The 23,497-nt window shown below is 36.4% G+C and overlaps 5 protein-coding genes across 11 annotated transcripts in view; 3 read left to right on the forward strand and 2 right to left on the reverse strand.

Moving 5' to 3' along the window:
- Window positions 1–4,051, forward strand: part of LOC106658003 — a 32,007-nt gene extending 27,956 nt beyond the window's left edge. The window contains exons 6-7 of the mRNA XM_014379771.2: window positions 94–312; window positions 1,164–4,051. Of these exons, the coding sequence (XP_014235257.1) occupies window positions 94–312; window positions 1,164–3,149 (2,205 nt within the window). The 3' untranslated portion in view covers window positions 3,150–4,051. The remainder of the gene's footprint in view (window positions 1–93; window positions 313–1,163) is intronic.
- On the reverse strand, window positions 247–5,658 carry LOC106658004 (odorant receptor Or2-like). Of its 3 annotated transcripts, none has more exons than XM_014379773.2 (6): window positions 5,114–5,658; window positions 4,788–5,039; window positions 4,609–4,708; window positions 4,214–4,531; window positions 4,059–4,127; window positions 247–302 (listed from the first exon to the last, which is right to left on the reverse strand). In XM_014379773.2, exons 1-5 carry the CDS (start codon window positions 5,611–5,613, stop codon window positions 4,074–4,076), a joined length of 1,224 nt encoding a protein of 407 aa, XP_014235259.1. In that variant the 5' UTR covers window positions 5,614–5,658; the 3' UTR covers window positions 247–302; window positions 4,059–4,073. The 3 variants fall into 3 exon arrangements, with proteins under 3 accessions (XP_014235259.1, XP_014235258.1, XP_014235260.1); XM_014379774.2 differs by lacking the exon at window positions 247–302 and having other exon boundaries at window positions 4,214–4,369; window positions 4,436–4,531; XM_014379772.2 differs by lacking the exon at window positions 247–302 and having other exon boundaries at window positions 4,037–4,127.
- Window positions 5,659–10,598: 4,940 nt separating this feature from the next.
- LOC106657982 (protein argonaute-2) lies at window positions 10,599–16,699 on the forward strand. 5 transcript variants are annotated; one of them, XM_023460765.1, is made up of 23 exons: window positions 10,602–10,987; window positions 11,305–11,471; window positions 11,602–11,661; window positions 11,741–11,800; window positions 11,883–11,942; window positions 12,022–12,081; window positions 12,164–12,223; window positions 12,300–12,359; window positions 12,453–12,509; window positions 12,602–12,658; window positions 13,162–13,233; window positions 13,304–13,582; window positions 13,659–13,853; window positions 13,931–14,051; window positions 14,126–14,484; window positions 14,551–14,673; window positions 14,745–15,027; window positions 15,087–15,239; window positions 15,302–15,561; window positions 15,637–15,803; window positions 15,861–16,164; window positions 16,229–16,413; window positions 16,489–16,699. In XM_023460765.1, the coding sequence occupies exons 1-23, from the start codon at window positions 10,975–10,977 to the stop codon at window positions 16,592–16,594; spliced, it is 3,261 nt and encodes a 1,086-aa protein (XP_023316533.1). In that variant the 5' UTR covers window positions 10,602–10,974; the 3' UTR covers window positions 16,595–16,699. The 5 variants fall into 5 exon arrangements, with proteins under 5 accessions (XP_023316536.1, XP_023316535.1, XP_023316533.1 ...); XM_023460764.1 differs by having other exon boundaries at window positions 10,603–10,987; window positions 13,656–13,853; XM_023460766.1 differs by lacking the exon at window positions 11,602–11,661 and having other exon boundaries at window positions 10,603–10,987; window positions 13,656–13,853.
- A 95-nt stretch (window positions 16,700–16,794) lies between these two features.
- Window positions 16,795–18,310, reverse strand: LOC106657983 (ubiquitin-60S ribosomal protein L40). Its single transcript, XM_014379731.2, has 3 exons — window positions 17,951–18,310; window positions 17,478–17,678; window positions 16,795–17,408 (listed from the first exon to the last, which is right to left on the reverse strand). Exons 2-3 carry the CDS (start codon window positions 17,665–17,667, stop codon window positions 17,212–17,214), a joined length of 387 nt encoding a protein of 128 aa, XP_014235217.1. The 5' UTR covers window positions 17,668–17,678; window positions 17,951–18,310; the 3' UTR covers window positions 16,795–17,211.
- A 2,977-nt stretch (window positions 18,311–21,287) lies between these two features.
- On the forward strand, window positions 21,288–23,062 carry LOC106657907 (odorant receptor Or2-like). The gene is made up of 6 exons (XM_014379607.2): window positions 21,288–21,876; window positions 21,970–22,322; window positions 22,398–22,497; window positions 22,574–22,675; window positions 22,752–22,910; window positions 22,978–23,062. Exons 1-6 carry the CDS (start codon window positions 21,355–21,357, stop codon window positions 23,026–23,028), a joined length of 1,287 nt encoding a protein of 428 aa, XP_014235093.1. The 5' UTR covers window positions 21,288–21,354; the 3' UTR covers window positions 23,029–23,062.
- The last annotated feature ends 435 nt before the right edge of the window (window positions 23,063–23,497 follow it).

Below are 23,497 nucleotides of genomic sequence, written 5' to 3' on the forward strand. Positions count from 1 at the left end.
TGTAAGGATTTCTTACAGGCGCTCTTTTTCCTTTATTTAAACAATTAATAATTGAATTTAAATAAATGACATTGTATTATTTTTTTCTTGTAGTTACTCACAAGAGTGTGCCAATCACAAGGTGGCCACAACGCCGTATCCGAAGCTGTCTCAACTCTGCGTTTGCGTTTCGGCGAGGGAGGACGATTTCGTTTTCTCGCAGGGGCACTTTTGGCCCCGAAAGCTGCTCCGGCCCTTCGTCTCGCCGGGATCTCGTTTCTCAACGCTTTTCTGGCATCATCGCCACGAGCACAAACTAAACTCTACATACAGGTAAAAAATTCGTGATTAATCTTTCGAAATTCACCCATTAATGTTCAGTAAAAAGAAATTACGCTTTGTTAACAAACGTCATCTTGTTTACTTTTCAAGTTTGGCAAAACTTCGTAAATTCATAATCTAACGTAGAATTTATATTAATGTCCTTCTAGAATCCGGTATCAGATTTAAGATTTGATGCTCATTTGAAAAGTTATGGTTGTTTGAGTAAATAAAAAATTAAAAATTTATGAAAAACATTGACTTTTTCAATATTTTTCGAAGCCTTACGATGAAAAACTCTATATTGATATGTAATGATAACGAGTGTAGAAGTATCTTGAGGAATTTTTAAAGATTTTTCAAAACACTTTTTTTAACAAAATGGCTGCTATGAAGTAAAAATGTTTATGAAAATTGAACTCATTTTTTATTTTAGAAACCATTGTTTTTTTGAAAAAAGTTAATTGGACAAAAAAGTCTTAGAATTGATCCAAAAACAGTCTAATTTTCGCTGAATTTTTTGAGACGATTTTTTCATTTTCCGAAAATTCTAGAAAAAATATGACGATGTTCCCTGATGAATTTTAAGACTTATTTGTTCGATAAATTTTTCCTTTCCGCTCAGTAGTTTTCTGAATAAAACATTTTTGGTTTTCATTACAGAAGTAATAAGTATTTTTACTTTTTTATTTAATTATACAACTACAACTTTTTAACTTCGCATTGAGTCATAAATTTGTATTTCTTGGAAAGTTCAGAACATGGAAAAAACGCAATTGCAAACAGAACAAAAATTCAGTCTTAGCGTCAATAGGTTAAGAAAAAAATAATGCGATCACTTGCTTACTAAGAATTTATTACAGGCTGAGGCGTGCGAAGCTGGCTTAGAACCACGAGCTCTTCAAGATTGGTTGAAGTACCTCGACGACGATGATCCGGTGAGCGAGTCGTTACGATCTGAGGTGCGAAAATGGTCCCGCCACTGTATCGACGTGGATGCCCTACAAGGTCGAGCGCGACGAGCCGAGGAGACCTGCCGGGCGCTCAGTAAGAAGGTCAGCGCACTGCAGAGACAACTGCAGCAATTGCAGCTTGACAAGTTGAATGAGTACAACAGCCATCAGCTAAAGCAGCATCAGCAGCAGAGTACTGATTTCGAGAAAAGGCAGCAGCAGCCGCTTCAGCAACAACTACAGCAACATCCACGAAAGGAAACGGAGAAGAAAGTTTTGTCAAGCGCCGAAGACGAGGGTATCAGCTTTTCCGAACGCTCCAGTAGTCCTGAAGATCCAGTCACTACTACGACAGTTACGCCAAACAATCAAATCCTAGATAACGATCAAGAAACGACCATTGACGACGTGATCGAGGAGTTACGAATAATCGTTAAGGATGCCGAGGAGGAGTTGCACGATTGGAATCAGCTGCAGTGCAGAGATTCAACCCCAGCTAAGAACGAGTTCGGTAGGAACAGTATAGTCGCAGTCAATAGCAAAGGTCCAGCTCCACAGCCAAGCAAAGCTCGACAAAGTCTGAGAATTTCCGAGGAGAGCGCAAGATTGGACAGAGTAATAAAGAACACTTCGGCCAACGCGGCGGGAAGTCTGAAAATTATCGTGCCGGGGCCGCAACTTGGTAGAGACACGACTGACGACGAAGACAAGGAATCGGCAATAGTACCGGCTATTATTCACCCACAACCACCTCGTCGAGCTCCCCCGGTCGCTGGGATATTGAGTAACTCGCTTTATCTATCTCATCACTTAGATGCGTCGCCGATTCTGCTAGCTACCAACGATTTGGCCAACAATTCCGATCTCATGTTGTTACACGACGAAGACGAGTATGGTAGTGATTCGCTGCTCAGTGCCTCGAGATTCAATAAGTCACCCACGCATCAGATGCATCGAAATGGTCGCCGACCGAGCTCAAGCAGTCAAGATCAAAAAGTCGAGAATCTCGCCGACTTTGAGATCTCGGAGACAATTTTGGACGAAAGAGTTCCATCGTTAAGAGAGAGAGAAGATATAATCGGCAACAGTAATTCGCTTGGCTCCAAATTACAATACTCAAAGTGCAGTAGCAATACGGTTCAACGAAAAACTGAGCGCAGAAAATATTTGCGAAGATGTCAGAGTCAAGATCACATAGAAGCTTCATCCTCGTTGCATCGTAATGAGGCTAAATTGCGTACTGGCGTGCACGACCATATACGCAAATTCGAGAGTATGAACAGTTTCGATGAGCGCAGAAGTCTACCAAATTACGAGGATAATAATCGATTGCGTCGTAGCGAGTCGTTTCATCAGACTTACGCAAAAAATTACACCGACGATAATGAGATTGCTACGTTTATGTACAAAGATGGTGACGATGTCGAATCTAGAGATCATGGCCAACGCTATAATTATAAACGCAGATCCATCACCAAAAGTCTTGACAGAATAGATGAAGGATTGGATTCTATAGTCGATGTCGTGGTAATGCGCGAACGCCAAGATCACCATCAGCGCAGACGATCGTCCGAGTTCGAGGAAAGAGCCAAGGGTGAAGATAAGTACACCTCGTTCTTCGATAAGAAACGAGAACGCAGAGACTCGGGTGGTAAGCTACAGAAACAACATCACGACAACGACTCGCGGCTTTTCGCTGGTAGGCATCACGATGTGTTAGGCTTCGGCAAAGCTCGATTCAATGCTGGTATGTACTCGGGTAATGCCCATCAGCAACAGCAACAGTTGCCCTTGCAACAGTTCATGGCAAAAAATATTCACCCTCGAGGTCAGACAAACACACCGAATCATCACAATCGAGGAAAAGTTACCGATGTCATCTCAGGGCTTTACTGATAATTAATTTTTTGACAAAAAATTGCTTGTAAAAAGACAAATGTTGTTTATATGATCAATATCTAATATCACGTTAAGGGGATATAGAAGCTAGCCAAAATATCAAATTTTCAATTTAGTTTTTTGAAATTTCTGAACTGAATAATTTGCCAAAACACTCTATGGTGACCTTAAGAAAATCAAAATGAAAGTCGCCATAGAGCCTTTCCGAGAAATATTCAGTAGAAGTTTTAGAAAACTGGATTGAAATTTTGATATTTTGGCTGGCTCTATGTCTCCTTAATTGTAATCTGTATAGTAAATATTTATAGTTTTCATTTATTTTTATTTTATATATGTTGAATTAGCGTTCGACTTTGTTTAATATAAAAAGCTCAATTTGAATTATTTAATTGAAAAATCGAACGATGTTAATATCATGAATCAAGTATTGTTTAGAATTTTTTTAATTTAAATATCCTTGTTTCGAAAAATTGTATAATAGTTCTAAGAGAGTTTATTTGATCTAGTTTTTGTTGGGTGAAGGACATAACAACCTATCTTAGAATATCAAACTTTGTAAGAACATTTTTGGATTTTTATACATTTGAATAAATAAAAAAAACGATGTGAAATAACTCGTCACAACAATCTTCTAAAATTTAAATTTAATTTAAATTTAATAAATATTAAAATAAAATATATTTTTTCGTGAACTTTCTGCTAACCAAAACTGTTTTTGTCCATACATTACCCTTGTAAGATTATCTTATTGTTTTATTCTCAACTGTAATTCTTGTTTGCTTATCAAATTGTATGTGTTGATTCATAAATATTATTTTATACATATTATTTTATGATTGATGAATTTGTATAAGAAATTTGTGACCAAATAAATTGTTATAATAACGACTAAAAAGTAAGAATTACCCACGCCCGCTCATTTCAAGTCTGTACGTTGCGCAACACCGTATAGAAGGTGTATATATTCCCGGATATCTAAACATTTAAAGAACAAAATCGAAACTCAAAGTAACAGAATTTGTAAAGAGTTGCAGAAGTTTTAAAAATAAGTTTTAACTTACTCTGTTCAAGCTTTCAAACGACATGGAATAAATACCACCGGCCTTTACCTCGACTGGCTTTTGAGCTCTCATTATCATCATCCGAATGCAATATCTGGAATTTGCGCTTGCATCCAGTTTTAGTGCCGAGTATGACGCATCGGCTATTAAATAACTCTGTTTTGCACGTTGACAGATGAAAAATAGTTTGAATTTTTTTCTCGTGATTTTTAGTCTACCAACCTCTTGCCTTATACACTCTGCTGACCATTGAATGTTGAACAATTGTACCATTAATGTTATCAAAATCGGTAAGAGCCTTGGTCTATTTGAAGTTGGCTGTAAGGAGCAACGGGAGTAATGTATTAATGAATTATTATAATTTAATAATAGATGTCTAACAAGTGAAACATTACATCAATAAACTCGAGAGCAATAATAGCTATATTATAAGTCACCGACGTCAAGTTGATAAGCAATAAATTTTGAGCCAATGATACACTCCTTTTGCTCAAACTGCATTCGAACATTTTTATTTACCTTTTCGTCTATTTGTATGAGTTTATTAAGGATAAAATCTTTGAAAAATGTATACCTTAAAATATCTTGATGAAGATTCACAAGCTCGATCAATGATGTGTAGTAACTAGTATCGGTTGACCAATCGATTTTTGCGAGATCATTTAGTCTTTTTCTCAGAATTCTGAAAAATCCAGAACACACGAGAAAAAGAAAAGAAGGAAAAACGTTACAAGCTGAAATAGAGACGACTATGCAAACATAAGTTATGCAGTGTATGGTGTAGACGATCTCGTAATTTGGCGAGTCGTAGACCTTGGTGTACCAGCTAAAAACAAAAGAAATCATCGTCAAGTCTTAGCGGCAGTAACGGTCGTAAAGTTAAAGTACTCTTTCCCTCACAAGAAAGGTAATATACGCCTCGACGTGCCGTTTGGCTGCAAGGGCGGCAGTCGACGATAAAACGTCGGCAGAAACGCACCCAAGCCAAACAAAAAAAAATTAGCCAAATAAAAAATGTACAATAGTCGTATTTTGTAATTGAAGCGCAGCAGTAGCAGAAGATTCTCGTGGCCAGTGTCCGCGCAGCGCGACCAAAGCTGGCGAAACTCGTGCAGAGTCCTGTTGCAGTAGTGGCGCTTCGAGTAGAGTATAACAAGCCGAGCCCACAGCGACATCAAGGGCAGTGTCCTCGACAAAAATCGAGCTGTTAGGGTGCCTTTGATGGCTTTAGCCACGGTACCAAAGATAAACACGAATACGTAATTGAACAGGGCTGCTATGATGAGCATCGAGATGACTTTGGCTGGTATGAAGTTGAAGCGACGATTCTTGTACGGAACTATGCCAATTATTCGAAATAACCAGTAATACGAAGAAGTGGAGCGCTCGTAGCTATCCATGATTTTGTTGGCTCCCCTTTATGCTATGTATCAAAGAAAGAAAGCCAAAGATCGTTTTCCGTTAGAAAATATTAGTAAATATTTACGACGAGTCGACGAATGCCAAGTCCCGCAGTTTTAGCTATTATGTGTGCGCTCTATAAGACGAAAATCGTTTAATAATTAATAATGCAAAGAAGCCTAGATTATTCCTCAAATTATACCATTGCGAGCATCAATATACATCGGAAGAAATTATTTGAAACCTTTATTTGTTCTCCAGAATGTTTTTTTTTTCTTATAAAAGCATTGGGAATTGTAATTTTATTTGATTTGAAAATATTATCGGGTTATTGCAAGATTTCATTGAAATTTCATTTCAATTTTTAAAAATTTTTTTAAGATGTTGTTTATTAAATGACATTAAAATAAAATGAAAAAATTTTTTTCAGACTTTAATTTGAGTTAGCATTTCAAAGAATTTCATTAAACTGAAAAGTGGGCTCTATTTTTCTAAATAAAACCTGAGAAATGTATTTGAAATTTAAGTATAGATTTAGTATAAAATTTGTAATGGACCGATTATTTAACGGAACCCGGTACTTAAGAATAAACGACGAAGAGTGAAAACGCAGCTTGGACGAAGGCTACAGTTGAAGTTATTGATCACGAAATTATAGGTGATCGTTATTGGATATTCCATTTTCTTCTAAAATAATTGTTTCTAGAAATTCAAAATTTTTCCCGGGTAACAGTTTATGTCATTAGAAAGGTTTTTTGTTATTTATGTTTTTTGTTATTTTTAGGGCTGTGCGAGTACCCGAGTTTTCGAGTTTTACTCAACTCGAACTCGACCCGAACTCGGCGAGTCGAGAAAATTTGAGTACTCGATTTTTTTCGGATACTCGAATTTTTTCGAGTACTCGCAATATATTTAAGTTTTAAGTAAATAAATGATGAAGTAACAGTCTCTAGACCACCTCCCTTTGTGTGTACGTGCTTATAAGTGTGATTAATTGTGGTGCTATTAAATTATTTTCTACTTTCAATTCAATCCACAGCGAATATCACACTTATAAGCACGTACACACAATTAAGGGAGGTAGTCTAGAGACTGTTAATTAATTATTTATTTACTTAAAACTTAAGTATATTACGAGTACTCGCACAGCCCTAATATTTATATGTGCTGAATAATTTATTATATTATACATTGTACTGAATGGATTGCTTGATCTCAATACCCAGAAGCGGAGGACTATTCGGGTACGTGTTGAAAAGTGAAAGTATTTACCAATCGACAGTTAGTATTTTGAACTAATTCCTGATTGATTGTATTATTACAATTTTACAATATAAATTAATTATTATTTTCCATTTATGGGTGAGTGTCACCAAAACCTTGGTATCAAAATCTTTTTGAATCTGATGCAAATCTGACGCAAAGTACTAGAATGTAAGAAAATTTCAGAAGAAATGAACCCGTTAATTTCTGCAGACAATGCAATTACTGCTTGATATTGAAACAGTAACAATCGTGCAGCAGAATTGTATCAACTTTATTGCGATAATTTTACCAAGTACTTTCTGAATGTTTTGGTAATTCTCTTTGGACAATAATTGATCTGAACAAATAAATGAAGGTATCATTTCGATAGGAAATTTTCTCAACTTTCTCATGCTGCAGTCAAAAATCAAAAATAAACCATAAAGTTCACTTTTTTCGTACTGAGTTTTTCGATATATTTAGCTCTCCGTATTTCATGGCAATTTTCTAGGTGAATGTGCGACGTATTGGAAAAGCTGATACCACCATCAGAAAGCTGAGAAAATTTCCCATCATAGTAGTCAGTTATTTTTTTGAAATAAGTTTTGAAACTTTTTGAGCCACTCAAAAATTGAGTAATTAGCTGTATTTACGGGAAAACATGATTTTTCGTCCTCTAAATCACAAAAGTAGCTATAAAAATGAGCACTAATGAAATGTCAATGGTTCCTACGTTGTAAGATGTTCCCAGGACCCTCAAAAACACTTCCCAGGGTTCCGTATCCACGTAGGTTGAAAAAAAAATTTGCCGTGATTCCACCTCAAAAAATGCGTTTTTCTTAAAGAATTGCTCATATAACGTATACAAATAATACGTTTCACTATATAACGTGCGTGAGCGGTGAGCACAACCAGAATTTGCATGCACTCGTCCGCACGCAGAACCATGTGTATGGCGGCGCACTATGTGGTCAGTAGTTTAAGACTACTTTTATTTTGGCTAGATAACAGAGTTTTTAAGCAAGATTTTTTTAATTCTAAAAAAAACTTTTTAAATTCACTTTGATCAGAAATTGAATTGAATGCTGAAACAGTTAACTAGTGATCTGCGCAATTATTTTTTCACATGTTTGTGCTACCAGGGAAGCTTGTTTTTTCACTGCGTTTTTGGATTGCACGTTGCTTCAAAATTTACCCCATGTACAATACCTCATTTTATGCGTATTTGTACCTAGAATTTGATTATTAATGAGGGACTACACCAAGTTATATCATGCACACCAAGAGGGCAGAAATCATAAAAAATACACTCCGTAACAAAATTATCGCATCAATCATTTTTCAAATGCTTCTAACTTGGTCTATTTTCATTGTATCTTGATGAATTTCTTTTTTGATTTCTTGGAAACGTTGTCCTCTTTGAATCCATATATATTATGTATGGGTTCAAGTTAAAATATCGAGTTACCAGTGGTGTTTGAAAAAAAAAAAATCATCAGAAAACCCTAGCTTCTCGTAAGCCGAGTTAAAAAATAACTCCTGGGTAAGTCAACTGCTTCGCGCACTTGTTACAAAATATACTATTATCAAAGTGTAACATACACTATTCGCGATTAAGCGATACCGCCACGCTCCCTAGTGGTCAATTTGAGTACTAGAGGAAAGGGAGAACATTGGAAAAATAGCGTGCATTTTCATGTAAATGTGAAAAATAAATATTGCTACAAGCCCAATTTTATTTGTTTGTTATTTTTAAATGAAAGTTTATACCTTAATATTATTTAAGGGATTTAGATTGCATTCAAAAGTTCTCTGACCTCTGAGAAAAACAAATTAGAAATCCCGAGGGCGGCCTTCTTTCTGCTACGCGCTCTCCTACGTGAATACAAAAGTTTCTGCTTCTTCTTCTTTTTCTTAATGGCCTTGGAATCTTCGTGTAAGAGATCACCGGTCTGCCACATTACATGCTTGGTTTCACATATATTATTATTACTACTTTACTTTAATTTTACTTTATATTATTTGACTAAAAGTTTCTGCTGTGGTGCTATGCAAGTGTTGTTGTTTAAATATAACTAGACGTTTAAGACGCGCTCTGCGCGTATCAATTTTTTTATTTGTGTTTTGAGGTTAGCAACTTTCAGACGCGCTTCGCGCGCGTACATCTTTCAGTCAGTTTCGAAAAATTTGCTATTATGACCGTAGATGTCACTTTATTACGTTTCGACTCGAGTCAAAAGTCAGTCGACCAATCAGAGGCCGAGTAGATTGGCTTCACTTTTAGGTCCATCTCTTTTTTATAAGTTAGATTCAATTCAATCACATAAGCTAATAAATTAATGTTTTTGTCGTCGCGAAATTTAAAACCGCACAACAAGATATGCTCTGCGAGCAAAACCGTTTCTCCTTCAATAATCGGTCTCTTTGAATCACCTAATATTGTTAAAATATCTTCTATATTTATTTCCAGAGTTGATGTGTCCTTTTTTTTATTATAAAAGAGTACGTGTGGGCACTTGGCAAAGTCGAGCAACAAACAAAATTTGTGCTAATGCACATAACAAATAATGATCAATGCAGACCGCGAAGTTCGGCATTTTGTTTTGATTATTTTAGGATAAAGAAATGATCTTTTGAATGACGTTAAAATTCCTAAAATAATATTAAGGTATAAACTTTCAATTAAGTTTTCAAATAAATAACAAACAAATAAAATTGGGAGTGTAGCAATATTTATTTTTCATATTTACATGAAAATGCATGCTATTTTTCAAATGTTTTCCCTTTCCTCTTGTAAACAAATTGACCATTAGGAAGCGTGGCGGTATCGTTTAATCTCCAATTGCAAAGTGCTCTTGTAAGCGAGTAATTGAAAAAAAATAGAGCTCTCTACAATCATTTTTGCATCCTGTAGATCGTTTTGAAGGTATCATTTAAAGTACGCAAAATGCCCAAAAATCGAGTCGATTTCAACTAAACGAGGGATTTTACGGCTCGGATTGACGGAATCGAAATCGACGGAAAAACTTTAAACTAGATTTTCCCGAGTAAAGCGGAAAATTTCAGAAAATCTGAGCTCACCAGCGGAATTGCAACTTCCCATCGAAATGATGCGTTACTTCTTTCTTCTTGATGCATTTTAGTAGATTACGCAACGAGTTGGAACACCTACTCCGCACGAGTTGAGTATACTATTTTTTGATACAGCTGCGGAAAGCTCGTTTTTGCGGAAAGCTACTCCGCACGCTGTAGCCTCAGTACCGGGATCTGTTACTTTCAAAGCATCTTACTGACTGTAAAAAACGAACTTTCCGCACCCTGTATCAAAAAGGTACTTTTACAGCGAGTTACAAATTTAACGATTCGACTAAATAATGCCGCGCTGTGCGGCACTCGGATATTTGACATTAAATGTTGTTTATCAACACTTGTTTATCAACTTTTTAATAGGATTAAAATTTCTAAATTCATATTTTGGTATGTACTTTCAATTAAAAGTGATAAATGTACAAAACTCATTGTGCAACATTTATTATTTTATACATTTATCGAATTTCCCATGTTATTTCGTCAAAAGTGCCCTAATACGCTAGTACAGAATTTCATCGTTCAGTCCCGAATATATGACTTATGAGTAGCGGCGTGTTGTCACTCAGTTCCTGTCATACTTACCAGGTGGAGCGCGACCCACACTCCTCGATACAATACAAACAGTCTAAACTAGCGTCCTGCGTCATTTGATTTCTTTCACGAGTTACGGTTACAGACAACTACAAGTCACTCACAGCTACTTGCATGTCATCGCGATTTCGCGACACACGAACGCACGCAAAATACGAGTTAGAACGTGTTACTTCTAGATACGTCTTGTGTGGGAATCTCTCGACCAATAAGAATCGCCTGAGTAAAGACTTTTATTCGAGATATAACAGTGACTGTGTGTGCGTGCAGTGTGACGGATCTTGGAACTGCGCGATTTTATTACTCGGGAATCCCTGAGAGAGCAAGAAGCCTTTCATTTGTTAGAGAATATTGTCATTCATTAACGTCACTGCAATTAGGACATTCGTCACTGCTGATGAGTACTGATTTTGGTATCCGAATTCGGTTAAACGATGGATAAACAACGTAAGTAAAATTCATGTTAGAAATTGCCGTGATACTTAGCTAACCATTGTTTCGAAATTATTACTATATACATATTGTTATTATTCAATTGGAGAATCGTACGTAAAATATATGAAAAATATATGAAAGATACACGTGATTTCTGATTCTCCTGATTAATCTGTGCCATTTTCTCATGTATTTTGTACATACATATATATCTCTATGTGTTTGTAAACATGATTTCTCAATAGTAACTTTGACTTTGTTGAGTTTTCATGTTGCCCAAGGAGACTTATTCTCTTATAAATTTAATCTACATTGTTAAAATTTTATAGGTGGTAATTCTAGAAAACACCGTGGAGGAAGCGCAGGTGGTGATCCAGGGAGAAGAGAAAATCAAGGAAATGGAAGAGGACGTGGAAGAGGACGAGATGGTGGAGGAGATAATCGCGTACAAGGACAAGAAAGAAATGATTCAAAGCCTGCTAAACCTCAGGAACAAGTGAGTAATTACACTTGAATTGTATCAAAAATCATCAACTTTGAACTACCTTGCGATTGATATACTATAATTATTCATCGAACTCTTTCAATCATTAATCTAATTTCAATCTAATGATTTTAATTATTAGAGTGGTCAGCCCTCGCAAGTTTTTCAGGGACATTCACAACCACCATCTCAATCGCAAGCTGTGAGATACATTTTTAATCATTTTTTAAAACAATACCACCAGCTCAAATTGTATTCTAATAAGCTATCTCTATTACCAGAGTGGTCAACCATTGCAAGGAGCATGGGGACGTGGACCATCACAATCTCAACCACAGGCTGTAAGATGATTTCTAAAAAATATTTTTTTTAAAAATGCTGTGCACTCTGAATTTTACTTTGATGATTTATTTATATTTCTAGAGAGGTCAACCCTCGCAAGTTTCTCAGAAACCTGCACAACCACCATCTCAATCGCAAGCTGTGAGATACATTTTTAATCATTTTTTAAAACAATACCACCAGCTCAAATTGTATTCTAATAAACTATCTATATTACCAGAGTGGTCAACCATTGCAAGGAGCATGGGGACGTGGACCATCACAATCTCAACCACAGGCTGTAAGATGATTTCTAAAAAATATTTTTTTTAAAAATGCTGTGCACTCTGAATTTTACTTTGATGATTTATTTATATTTTTAGAGTGGTCAGCCCTCGCAAGTTTCTCAGAAACATGCACAATCACCATCTCAATCGCAAGCTGTAAGATCAATTTTGCATATCTGAAAACAATGCTTAGACTCCAAATTTTATTTCAATGAATCATTTCTATTACTAGAGTGGTCAACCTTTGCAAGGAGCATGGGGACGTGGAACATCACTATCTCAACCACAGGCTGTAAGATACATTTCTAATAATAATGAGCTCTAATAATTTAAAAATAATGCTCTAAGCTTCAAAGTTATTTAAACGAATTATTTCTATCAAAAGACAAGTCAAACATCGCAACCAGCATGGGGACGTGGTCAATCGCAACCACAACAGGCTGTAAGTTTAACTCAAGAATCAATCATTTTTCTATACTTAGATGTTCAATAATGCAATCCATTGACAAATACTTTTCTTTTTTCATAATTTAGATTATTGAGACTGCAAAAACACCTGATCTTTCCTGCGTTCAGCTTGAACAACAAATGGTATCAATGCTTGTACATTTTTTTTTTCTTAATTCTCTTATGTTGAAAATAATTTTTTTTATTAGTTCATTTAGTGCTCGCGAGTTATTTCAAACTGGTTTTACTAATACATTCAGTAAATATTAACTATAAAATTTCTGTAAAGGGTTGATAAGACTCATAGAAATATGCCTCTCTTATTAGTTTTGAATGTATAATTCAATAAAGTCACTTGACTTTTTTTCAAATAGTAAGCAGTTCATCTTAAACTAATGTAAAAATGAACACCTGTATTAGTTATACAATTGATCTTGAAAAATTTTATGGTCAAAAACTTCATTAGTAAACTAAAGAAAATGGCTAAATAATAATTTCGATACTGCAGTACACTGCAAGCAATGTAGATGATTTTAAATTGAAAAAGAAAAGATACATATACATATATCGATAAATCTTAAAACAGTAGAACAATGAGAAATTTAATAATTAATTAGTACGTCAACTTTTTAACTAATTTTTTCTAGGAAAAAACAAATATTTCTAAATCTACATCTTCGGGACGTCCAGGAAGAGAAAAGCCTAACATGAATTTAGAAGTAAGCGTTCACACTACTAAATTAATAAGTCTCTTATGTGACATAAAACTACATTTCATGAATTGTTTAGGGTTTAATGATACCTCATAGGAGGAACTTGAATTGTGCTGGTTCAGCAGGTGACAAGTTTACTGTTAGAACTAATATGTATGAAATAAAATTTGGTGAACGATTTCCTACTATCATTTATCAATACGATGTAGAGATAATACCTGAAAAAAAGAAATATCTCTACAGAGCTGCTTTTTTGGAAGCAATTAAACAAATGTATGCGTCTGAAAAACCTCTTGTCGTTCCATTTGACGGCAAAAAAAATGCATATGCTTCTGAAAAATTGAAACTTGAAAATGTACGTTTTTCCCTTTACTTATATGAAAAGCATTTTTTTAAAAAACCAATAATTAATCAATTATGTTTCACAGAAGGAATATGAAGTCACTGTACATGATGCAGATAACCAGCCTACTTCATACAAACTCAAATTCAAGTTGACTAATGAAATAAATGTGTCATGGTTGAAACAAGTCCGTGTTGGCTGTGAAATAACAGATGATAAACTTACTGGCATACAGGCCTTGAATATAATAATGAACGACGCGCCAATTCGAAGAGGAGTGCAAGTATGAAAATCAAATGATAATCAATTATTTACCGCTAGTGATAATATTAATCAGAAATGTTGTATGGTAACTTGCAGAAAGGTCGAGCTTTTTATACTCATGATAAAAAAGCGAGCTATCTTGGTGCTGGATTAGAGTTATGGCTGGGATTGTTTCAGTCAGCGATTATAGGATGGAAACCATATTTAAATATTGACAGTAAGAATTATAAGAATTGTTTTTTTTTCTTTTTATATATTTTTGGGCTTCTTCACGAGTTAATTTTTTTTTAGTTGCTCACAAAGGCTTTTTTAAGCAGCAAAATCTATTGGATCTAGTTACGATAATATGTCGCGAATATTATAATCGCAATGACGATCGTTATCGTCCAAGTCGAGATGATATAGATCGTTGTACAGATCTTGCAATGGGATTAAGACATGTGCGTGTGACTTTGCAGATAGGAGATGCAAAGCGTTCGAAACAATGTATACAAACAATAGCGAAAGAGACAGCTTATGAATATTTTTTTGACCACGCAGGACATCAAATTTCCGTTTATGACTATTTTCTAAACTTTAAAAATTATAGAATCAAGAATCCTGATCTTCCTCTTGTCATGCTGGGAAAAACATCAGCTGTACCTTTAGAGGTATTTTTCATTACAAAATTTAAACTATTGTAAATCTGAAAGCTTGAATAATCATTCTTTTTGAAGGTTTGTCATATTGAATTTGGACAAACAACTGATAGCACCAAATTATTAGAAAAAACTACTTCTAACATGATTAAAGCAGCTGCAACGGGTACAGTCCATCGTAAGGCAAAGATAGAAACCGCTGTAAGTTAATTGAAAATATATTATCACAAATTATTGACTATATTTTTTATTCTTGATTTTTATCACTACAGATGAATATAATTTACAACAGTAATGATGACGCTATGAAACAATTTGGCATACAATTAGATAAAGAATTTGCGAAAGTTGATGCTCGACTTCTCAAAGCCCCGATTCTTTTGTATGGAAATAATAGAAAAGCTTACCCGTCAAGAGGAGTGTGGAAGCCTGAAAAGTTTCGTGTTCCTGGTTCACTCCAGGCTGCCAAAACAAAACACTGGTCCATTATAAATGCCGATAAATGGGTAAAATCAAACGATTTGTTTGATCTAGCTAAAGCAATCAAAACAGAAGGTATGATTGAAAAATTTTCTGTAATGTTTTTCAAATTTGAAACAACATTCACTTTACAGCTGGAAACCGAGGGATAACTCTGAGTGATCCTTTGCAGCCATTCCCCCAAGTTGAAAAAATGCCCGATCTCCAGAAGTGGCTTATACAATTAAAACGTCATGACTGTAAATTTGTTATTATCATACTTCCAGACAAGGGTCAGATAACATATGGTAAGTTTATGGGCGCTCGTATTCGTATTTGATGAAATATTTTTAACTTGTGATACTTTTAGCTCATACAAAAACATCTGCGGAAATTGATATAGGAATGTTGACTCAGTGCCTTAGAAGTAACACACTAAGAAATAAAATAATCTCAAGAAGAGACGCTGCAACGATGACCAATCTTTTACAGAAAATTAATGCCAAAATAAATGGTACAAATCACACGATAAGCAAAACAAGAGCTTTAGAAGGAGGAGTATGCATGCTTGTGGGAGCTGATGTTACTCATCCAAGTCCACAGAATCCTAATCAACCTTCTATAGCAGCTGTAATTTTTAATATTTATGTTATTTACTAAAAAAAATCACTTGAAAAATGATTAAAATATTGTTTTCATAACTAGGTTGTATCGAGTCAAGATCATGTGAATCATTTTGTATACAACACTGAGATCAGATTACAGGATGGAAATCAAGAACTGATTTCTGATTTAAATGCAATTATGCAAAAGCAATTGTTGGCATTTAGAAAGAATAGCGGCCGCTGGCCGGAAAAAATTTTTTTCTTCAGGTGAGTTCATTTCAATAAGTTAATCACCAGTTATTATAACAAATTCTTATATTTTAGGGATGGTGTTAGTGAAGGATTTTTCCGCGAAGTAATACAAAAAGAAATTCCTTGTATTGAACAAGCTTGCAAGCATTTGCAAAAGATGACAAATAACTTAGATAATGCAAAAAAACTATGTTCTCCTAAACTTACTTTTATCGTCGTTCAAAAGAGACATCATACTAGATTTTTCCCTTCAAAACCTGAGGAATCCGATGATGCGTCTAGGAACTGCAATGTAAGAGCGGGAACTGTTGTTGACACTATGATAACTCACCCGTCTCATGTTGATTTTTATTTATTATCTCATGCCAGTATTCAGGTATTAAGTAACCATTCATTTAATTAAATTATTAATGACTTGGCTAATAATTATTTTCTGTCAGGGCACATCAAGACCAACCAAATACAGATTGTTACGTGATGACAATAATATGTCTGAAGATGATTTAGAAGAACTTACTTATCATTTGTGTCACATGTTTACTCGCTGCACTAGATCTGTGAGCTATCCAGCTCCAACTTATTATGCACATTTAGCAGCTTTCCGTGCGAAACATTTTCATGATGCGTATGTATTTATAACTTTGATGTCTAAATCACCTCTAATTCAAATAAAAATAAATATTGCATTTTTTTATTTTAGTCAATCTAATAAACTGAATGGTAAACAAATAAATGATTGGAGTAAAGTACAAGCATTGGTAACGCTTCATCCAGAAATACAGAGTACTCCTATGTTTTTTGTTTAAATTTTCACATATTAAAACTTAATCATAATATTTTAATATAATTATTTTGGCTCTATACTTATATACCTGTTTTTTCAATAAACTTGTAAAATGGTGTCGCAAAGACTTTCATTGCAATTGTCATTATCTCCTTTATCAAATAACTCAGTACTATTAATATTTGCTGTTTTATTGACTATTGTTTGTTTATTCATTAATGTATTGTTACACCATTTGCTGAGAGCAACTCAATGAATGAATTTTATTGAGCTAAATTATAGTACAACGCTAATTCAAGTAAAGTAAAGCAATTAAATAATTTGAGTCAAAATTTAATTTTTATTATTATTTTGGCCAATGTTATTAACAAATAAAAAACAGGTAAAATGTTGCACTGAAATTTTTTTGTTTTTACAATTGTCGAGAGATAAATTAATTCCAGAAATTTCATTAGATTTTGGTTTTTACAAAGAAATAGAATTTGAAAATGTCTCATCAATAATAAATTATTAAAATTATTTACACATGTAAAAATCAAAAATTGTTTATATAGTATTTTTATTACATCTTATTTAAGTTTGTTTATACATCTTTGCACAGACAATGATTAAAATTATAAGTGAACATTTGGTAATCATTTACTTCAACTTCTTCTTAGGGCGCAAGTTAGATGTATGTCCACACTTCTTTTTGCGACAATTGGTTGCGCGAGGGTGGAGCCTTGCATAGCATTTTCTGCAAATCATTTTTTCACAATTGTATTTCTGTGCTAGCAGTCGAAGGGTTGGTTCTATGACACCGCCTCTCAGACGAAGAACCAAATGAAGGGTAGATTCTATAAATTACAAAATTTCCCAGTGAAGTATATCGAAGCTGTCAAAAGTTCCAAAGAAATTATAATTACCTTTTTGGATGTTGTAATCTTGGAGAGTACGACCATCTTCTAATTGTTTTCCAGCAAAGATCAATCTTTGCTGATCCGGAGGAATTCCTTCCTTATCTTGGATTTTGGCCTTGACATTTTCAATAGTATCAGAGGCTTCGACCTCCAAGGTAATAGTTTTACCAGTCAAAGTTTTGACAAAGATCTGCATTTTGTTATAACCTACGATCAAAAAAAAGTCACTAGTTATGTGTAAATGACCAAAATCATGATCAAATGTAATGAATGCAAGGAAGGAAATAAAAACAATGTTTTCGTGACGTGCTATGGATTCATTGAAAAACGGCTTCAACTACTGGCAAAGAAGAGGTTATAAATATTATGAACGTCAATTTTTAAACTAAAATTAAAATTGGTAGCTGTTTAATAATTGCATGCTCTATGTGAGTGATGTAAATAAAAATTGTAGCTTTTATCAAGACTAAATTACTCACAATGAGATGCAGTTAGTGGTGATAAAATGTCCTCGTGTGGTACACAAGACCCAGTTTAGCAGCTGATATACTATTGAGTAGAAAGAATTTTCGGTGGACGTAAAATGTGTAAAGAGCAGCTAGTCGGGTAACTCGATTTTTGTCGGCTAAATTACGCCGCGGATTATAATTCTGTCCGGTCCAACAGAGGTCAGAGTAGTGTAACCGTGTATAAGCTGTAAGCAGTGTTGGGGGTCACACCATTATCAAAGCGTAACCTCAGTGGTATGGGAGGCGCAACCATATCGACTATAGGTACACGCTAATACACTAACACACACACTTACATATACACGCAAGACCCACCATTAGGTAGAACGGTGAGGTTGGCCAATTACCCTAGTAGCAGAAAGGGCCGTAATCAACTAAAAAAAAAAAAAAAAGCTGTAAGCAGAATTTAAAAAAATAAAAAAAAAAAGCTGTAAGCATACTCGTGGCAATGTATAATATGAACGCCAATAAATATACTTTCAATTTCAATTTCAAGCTGTAAGCATTTATAGCGTGTACACATGCGCGTCAAATTCAGCACGAGTTTTGACAGTTCTGACTTCTGACCCAGCCAGTTGAACGTTTCCGTTGTATCAAAGTAGAATTTTATTGCATGAAAATGGAAAATATTAGAATTTTGTTTTGCAAAAACTCGAATTCACTTCTCAAGTGTTTAAGTTCTGAATTTTTGCGAAAAAAATTGTTGGAAGACGTGGAATTCGATTTCTGGCCCCATGGGGTTTAAAGATTATATCGCAAGTAGCTCGCTTTTCCCGATTGGTGCAATGTTGACCTTGGAAAAATTTATTTTGAGTATGGAAGAAAAAGACGCGTCGGAAATAATGCATATTCAGACGATAAAACAAGGGTAGATCATGTATCAGAAAAGCAGGTCAGATTTCGGTCGATACGAGTCACGATGGAGAAGTTCTCTACACGTTTTATTAAAATATATTCACACATTTCCTATATGTATAAGCTCTGGTCTGGTAAATTGCTGCAATTATGTATGGAGGCTTAATCGTTGCACGAAAATTGTTCGCAGCTAGCATATATGCGCAATTGCACAAGTTGAGCAAGCCCAGGGATAAGATCCGTAATACATGGGGCAACATTTTTGATTCATCGGTAAAAGGAGTCATGGAAATTTTTGATGGTCGTTACTTGAAAATGAACAAGTCGCTGCTGTCGATGTTCGGCTTGTGGCCCTATCAAGACGGGTCGAAAAAATTATACTTGCAGCTATTTTTCGTATCCTTCTCGGTCGTTTCATCCCTGCCCCAAGTAAATTAGCTCGTTACGTTGTTACATAAATTTTAGAGCGAAAAAATGGTAAATTAAAATATATAACACGCACCGCGTCTGGCTGCTGCAGCTCTACGGCTTGGCGAAGAATTTCGGCGTGCGAATGGACAAGGCGATCGAGCACGCGACCCTCATCATCTACATCTACGGCATAACTCTCAAGCTCGCCACCTCGATCCTGTCCGAGAGTAAGCTGGAAAAGGTGTACAGACGAGTGGCCGAGAACTGGCAGTCGATCAGGAATCGAGCTGAGATCGAAATACTGCGCGAGTACTCGGAGAGAGGCCGCCGCTTGACCATCGCTTACATAGGTATCGTTGCACCTGTAATACATTACATTTATATTTTCATAAAGAAAAAAAGAAAAAAATGGAGAAAAAAATGCTCTATCTGCGATGCAGCTTACATGGCCAATGCGCTGCTGTTCTTCATATGCTTGCCGATGGCGCCGGCGATCCTGAACTACGCGCTGCCCCTCGACGACGGCAACGCCTCGAGGCCCCTCGACTTTGTCATGCACGGCGAATTTCCCTGCGACGACATGTACGACTATTACCTCGAGATCTACGCCTTCGACTGTTGCACCTGCATCGCCACCGTCTTCATTTTTTGCACGATCGACTGCACGTACGTCGCCTGCGTCGAGCACTGCCTCGGCTTGTTCGCCATCGTCAAGTACCTTTGATTTATCCTTGACTCGCTCGTTGCGATGCCACTTATTCTCATACAAACTCTTCTTCGTATGTGTCAACGATGTAGGCATAGGTTGCAACGAGCCACTCTATTCAGCAAACATAGTGCGCACGACAACCGAATCATTTACGATTACGTTGTTGATACGGTCAAACTGCATAAGAAAATTATTGAGTTGGTAGATTATCCTAATTTTATCGCTATGACTAACTCCTATATACCGATGTTCATTTTCAAGATTCACGGATATCCTCGAGTCGTCCTACTCATTGTCCTTTCTCATTCTCATGGGTATGAACATGATTTACTGCAGTTTTGTTTGCGTACTGGTAAAGTGAATTTTATTCGAAACTTTTATCCAAATTACGATATGTCTTTATTTTGGTACAATTTTTTTCTCTTCAATTTTATGCAGCTTTTAATAAGAAATGACGATGTCATGGAAAGGATACGTTGGACCGGTATACTTTTTGGATTACTCATACACTTGTTCTACATAAGTTGGCCAGGCCAGAAGCTCATCGATCACAGCGAGGGTCTTTTTGATGATGCGTAGGCCTCGTCAAATTATTCTTTAAATGGTGTTGAGGAAGTATCTATTTGGCAGTCAGTAAAACCCATTCTTGTGCCGTATCTACGAATTTTTTTGTGTTTCCTTTTACACGCAAACAATATCATTATGGGTTATTTGGCCGCCAAATACGGCAATTTATTGTCATAGTAATGGCATGATAAATGATTTTTAATTGTAGTTACTGCAACGAATGGTACGAATGCTCGATCGAGACGAAAAATTTGCTCATAATCATGCGGCTGAGATGCTTGAAACCATGTCAACTGACCGCCGGAACTTTGTATGTTATGAATTTTGCCAATTTCGCCATGGTATACATTTTTGCCTTTTAATCATTTTAACATTCGTACTTGGGATGTTCAGAATCATGTTTTTGTTCCTAGATTACCAAAACGTCTATGTCTTATATTACAGTATTATCATCTTTCACCTAATTATCTCGTAGAGTCAATGTTTTTGTTCATTTTTAATTAATATTGTTTCGTATCCTTGGCTATATGTAAATTTCATACAATTAGAAAAATATTCGCATGGCATAAAATAACTTATCGCAATACTTTCTACGTTCATTAGCCATCCATGAAACTTGTATTGCGGTGCAAGTTGTGGCGACTCTTGGCAGAGACTTACTTAGCGATTAATACGTTGTACAAGCCACAAAAGTTTTACTTGCGAATGCATCGTTATTCCACGGGTATAGTTACGTAAAAGGAAATAAAGCAGGAGCAAAGCGAGAGGGAGACTCGGCGAATAAAAAGTAATTTTAAGGTTGCGAGTCCATCAGGGCAGTAGTCTCTGCGCTATGGAAGAAAAGTCGAGCTTTTACCGGGGAGTCCGTCGGGTGCAAAGTCGAGTCCTGCGGCTGGCCGGCCTCATACCCTTGGAGAATGGCAAGCTCGGCTTCGTAGGCACCGTTTGCCTGTCGGTCTACGTGAATCTGGCCTTCAGCGCCGTGAGCAGCGTTTACGTGTGGGCCTTCGTCGAGGACTGCCGCAATCGGCGCTTCAATCCCGACATCACGTCGGAGATGTTCTCGTTCGTGGGCTTTCACCTGCGCTTCTTGTACATCTTTGGGCGTCGGAGAAAGTTGGCCGCGATGCTGGACTACTGCGAGTCGTTGTGGACTCGCGTCGAGAGCCACGAGAAGGTGCACGTGCGAGGCTTTGTGCGAAAGGTAAGTAAGCTGAGCTGCTGCTACTCCGGCATCATTCTGACGACGATCACGCTCTACGTGCTGAGCAGCCAATTGCCTCAGTTGACGGCTACGTCGAGCAACGAGACCGTTCACCGAGTCTTGCCCTATCCCTTTTACTTCGACGTTCAGGTAAATGCCACCACCAATCTAGTTGCTACGTTCTCTCTCTCTCTCTCTCTCTCGCTCTCTTTTCGCCGAAGCTTATAAGGCTCGATTGCCCAGTCGTCGCCTAGGTACGAGATACTCTTAGCGACTCAGATCGCGTGTCTGCTGACGGTGACGCAGACGAGCGTGTGCGTCGACACCTCCATAGCTTTTCTCATTATGATCGCTTGTGGACATTTTCGGCTGATCCAAGTGAGACTCGAGCAGATTTCCAGTCACATCGATGCGAACGAGCGTGAGGCGCATCGTTCGCCGCTTCGAATCGAGAAAACAGGTCCGCTTAGCAAAATCCTCGATAATAAGGACGACGATCGCGTCGAACGCGAGACTCGAGTCGATGGAAAATGGACCGGCAGAGTCATTAGTCGAAAAATTCGTCAGTGCGTCAAGTACCACGGAGAAATACTGCAGTAAAATTAATGATTATATACTGAAATGGCGGCCACCCGCACTCCGATTAACGGCGTTACGTTGCAACTTTGCAGATTTTGCACAGAAATCGCTCGACTCTCCAGCGAGATATTCATGATCGAGCTTATAAGTACTACGTACAATTTGTCGCTCATCGGCATTCTCTTAGCCGGGGTGGGTATGAGTATTTATTTATACGGAAAATAGTTTTCGCGACAAATTTATAGTTCATCGAGTCCTCCCTCTGTAGAACATGCCATTGACGGAAAAATTCAAGTTTGCCCCAGTTTTGCTAATTCTGACTACTCAATTATTTGTCTGCCAGTATCCACCGGATCTTCTTCTACGCGAGGTTCGTAAAATGCAATTTACTCGGCCAATTGGCATTTATCGCCAGAAACATTTTTCTTTTTCTTTCATTTTTACAGAGTCTAGGTGTAAGCGATTCGGTTTATTTCGTGCCTCCTTTTCGCAACGATCGATGGAGAATCGATCGCATGCTTCTCATGATGCTCAGGCGGTCTCAAAGGCCTTATCAGTTACTGGCTGGAGGTCAGATTAAACTCAACATCGAGTCTTTTGGAAACGTAAGAAATTATTTTTATCGTCCAGACATTCCCATACAGTACTAATGACGAGCTCTTTGTACTTAAGATGATCAGAGGGGCTGTTTCATTTTTCACTGTTTTACGGAGTTTCAATTGAAGACATCAACACGAGATCTAATTCGTGTGTGCAAAAAGTTTTGGATTCATCTTAAATATTACGTATTCTTTCTCAATAAAGTTTAAATGAAAATTGCCTCGCAGTCTAAAATTTTTTACTTCTCTGATCTAAGTGCATTATTGATTGCGGTTAGTACTATTACCTTCTTTGTCTCTTTGTCTCTACTTTTACCCTCTTGATTTCACCCTGTACGAAATTATTTTAATCATCGACTGGAATTAAAAATAAAGGCATTTTAATCGCAATCCTCATCGACCCCTTTCGTAAAATCGATGGGCCTTAAAACACTATGATTACAAATTCAAACTTTTAGAACGTCAGAGATCTCACTGTGACTTGCTAAGAATGGAAATTTACAACAGTCGTTATTTCAGAATTAATAAATTTTTCCTAAAATTATGCGGCCTATGGCCTGAACAATCGGCGACAATGAAACTCGTTTTAAGAA

The sequence above is a fragment of the Trichogramma pretiosum genome, unplaced genomic scaffold (genome assembly GCF_000599845.2).
Source record: "Trichogramma pretiosum strain Unisexual culture from Peru unplaced genomic scaffold, Tpre_2.0 scaffold6, whole genome shotgun sequence".
Classification (NCBI taxonomy): Eukaryota; Metazoa; Arthropoda; class Insecta; order Hymenoptera; family Trichogrammatidae; genus Trichogramma; species Trichogramma pretiosum.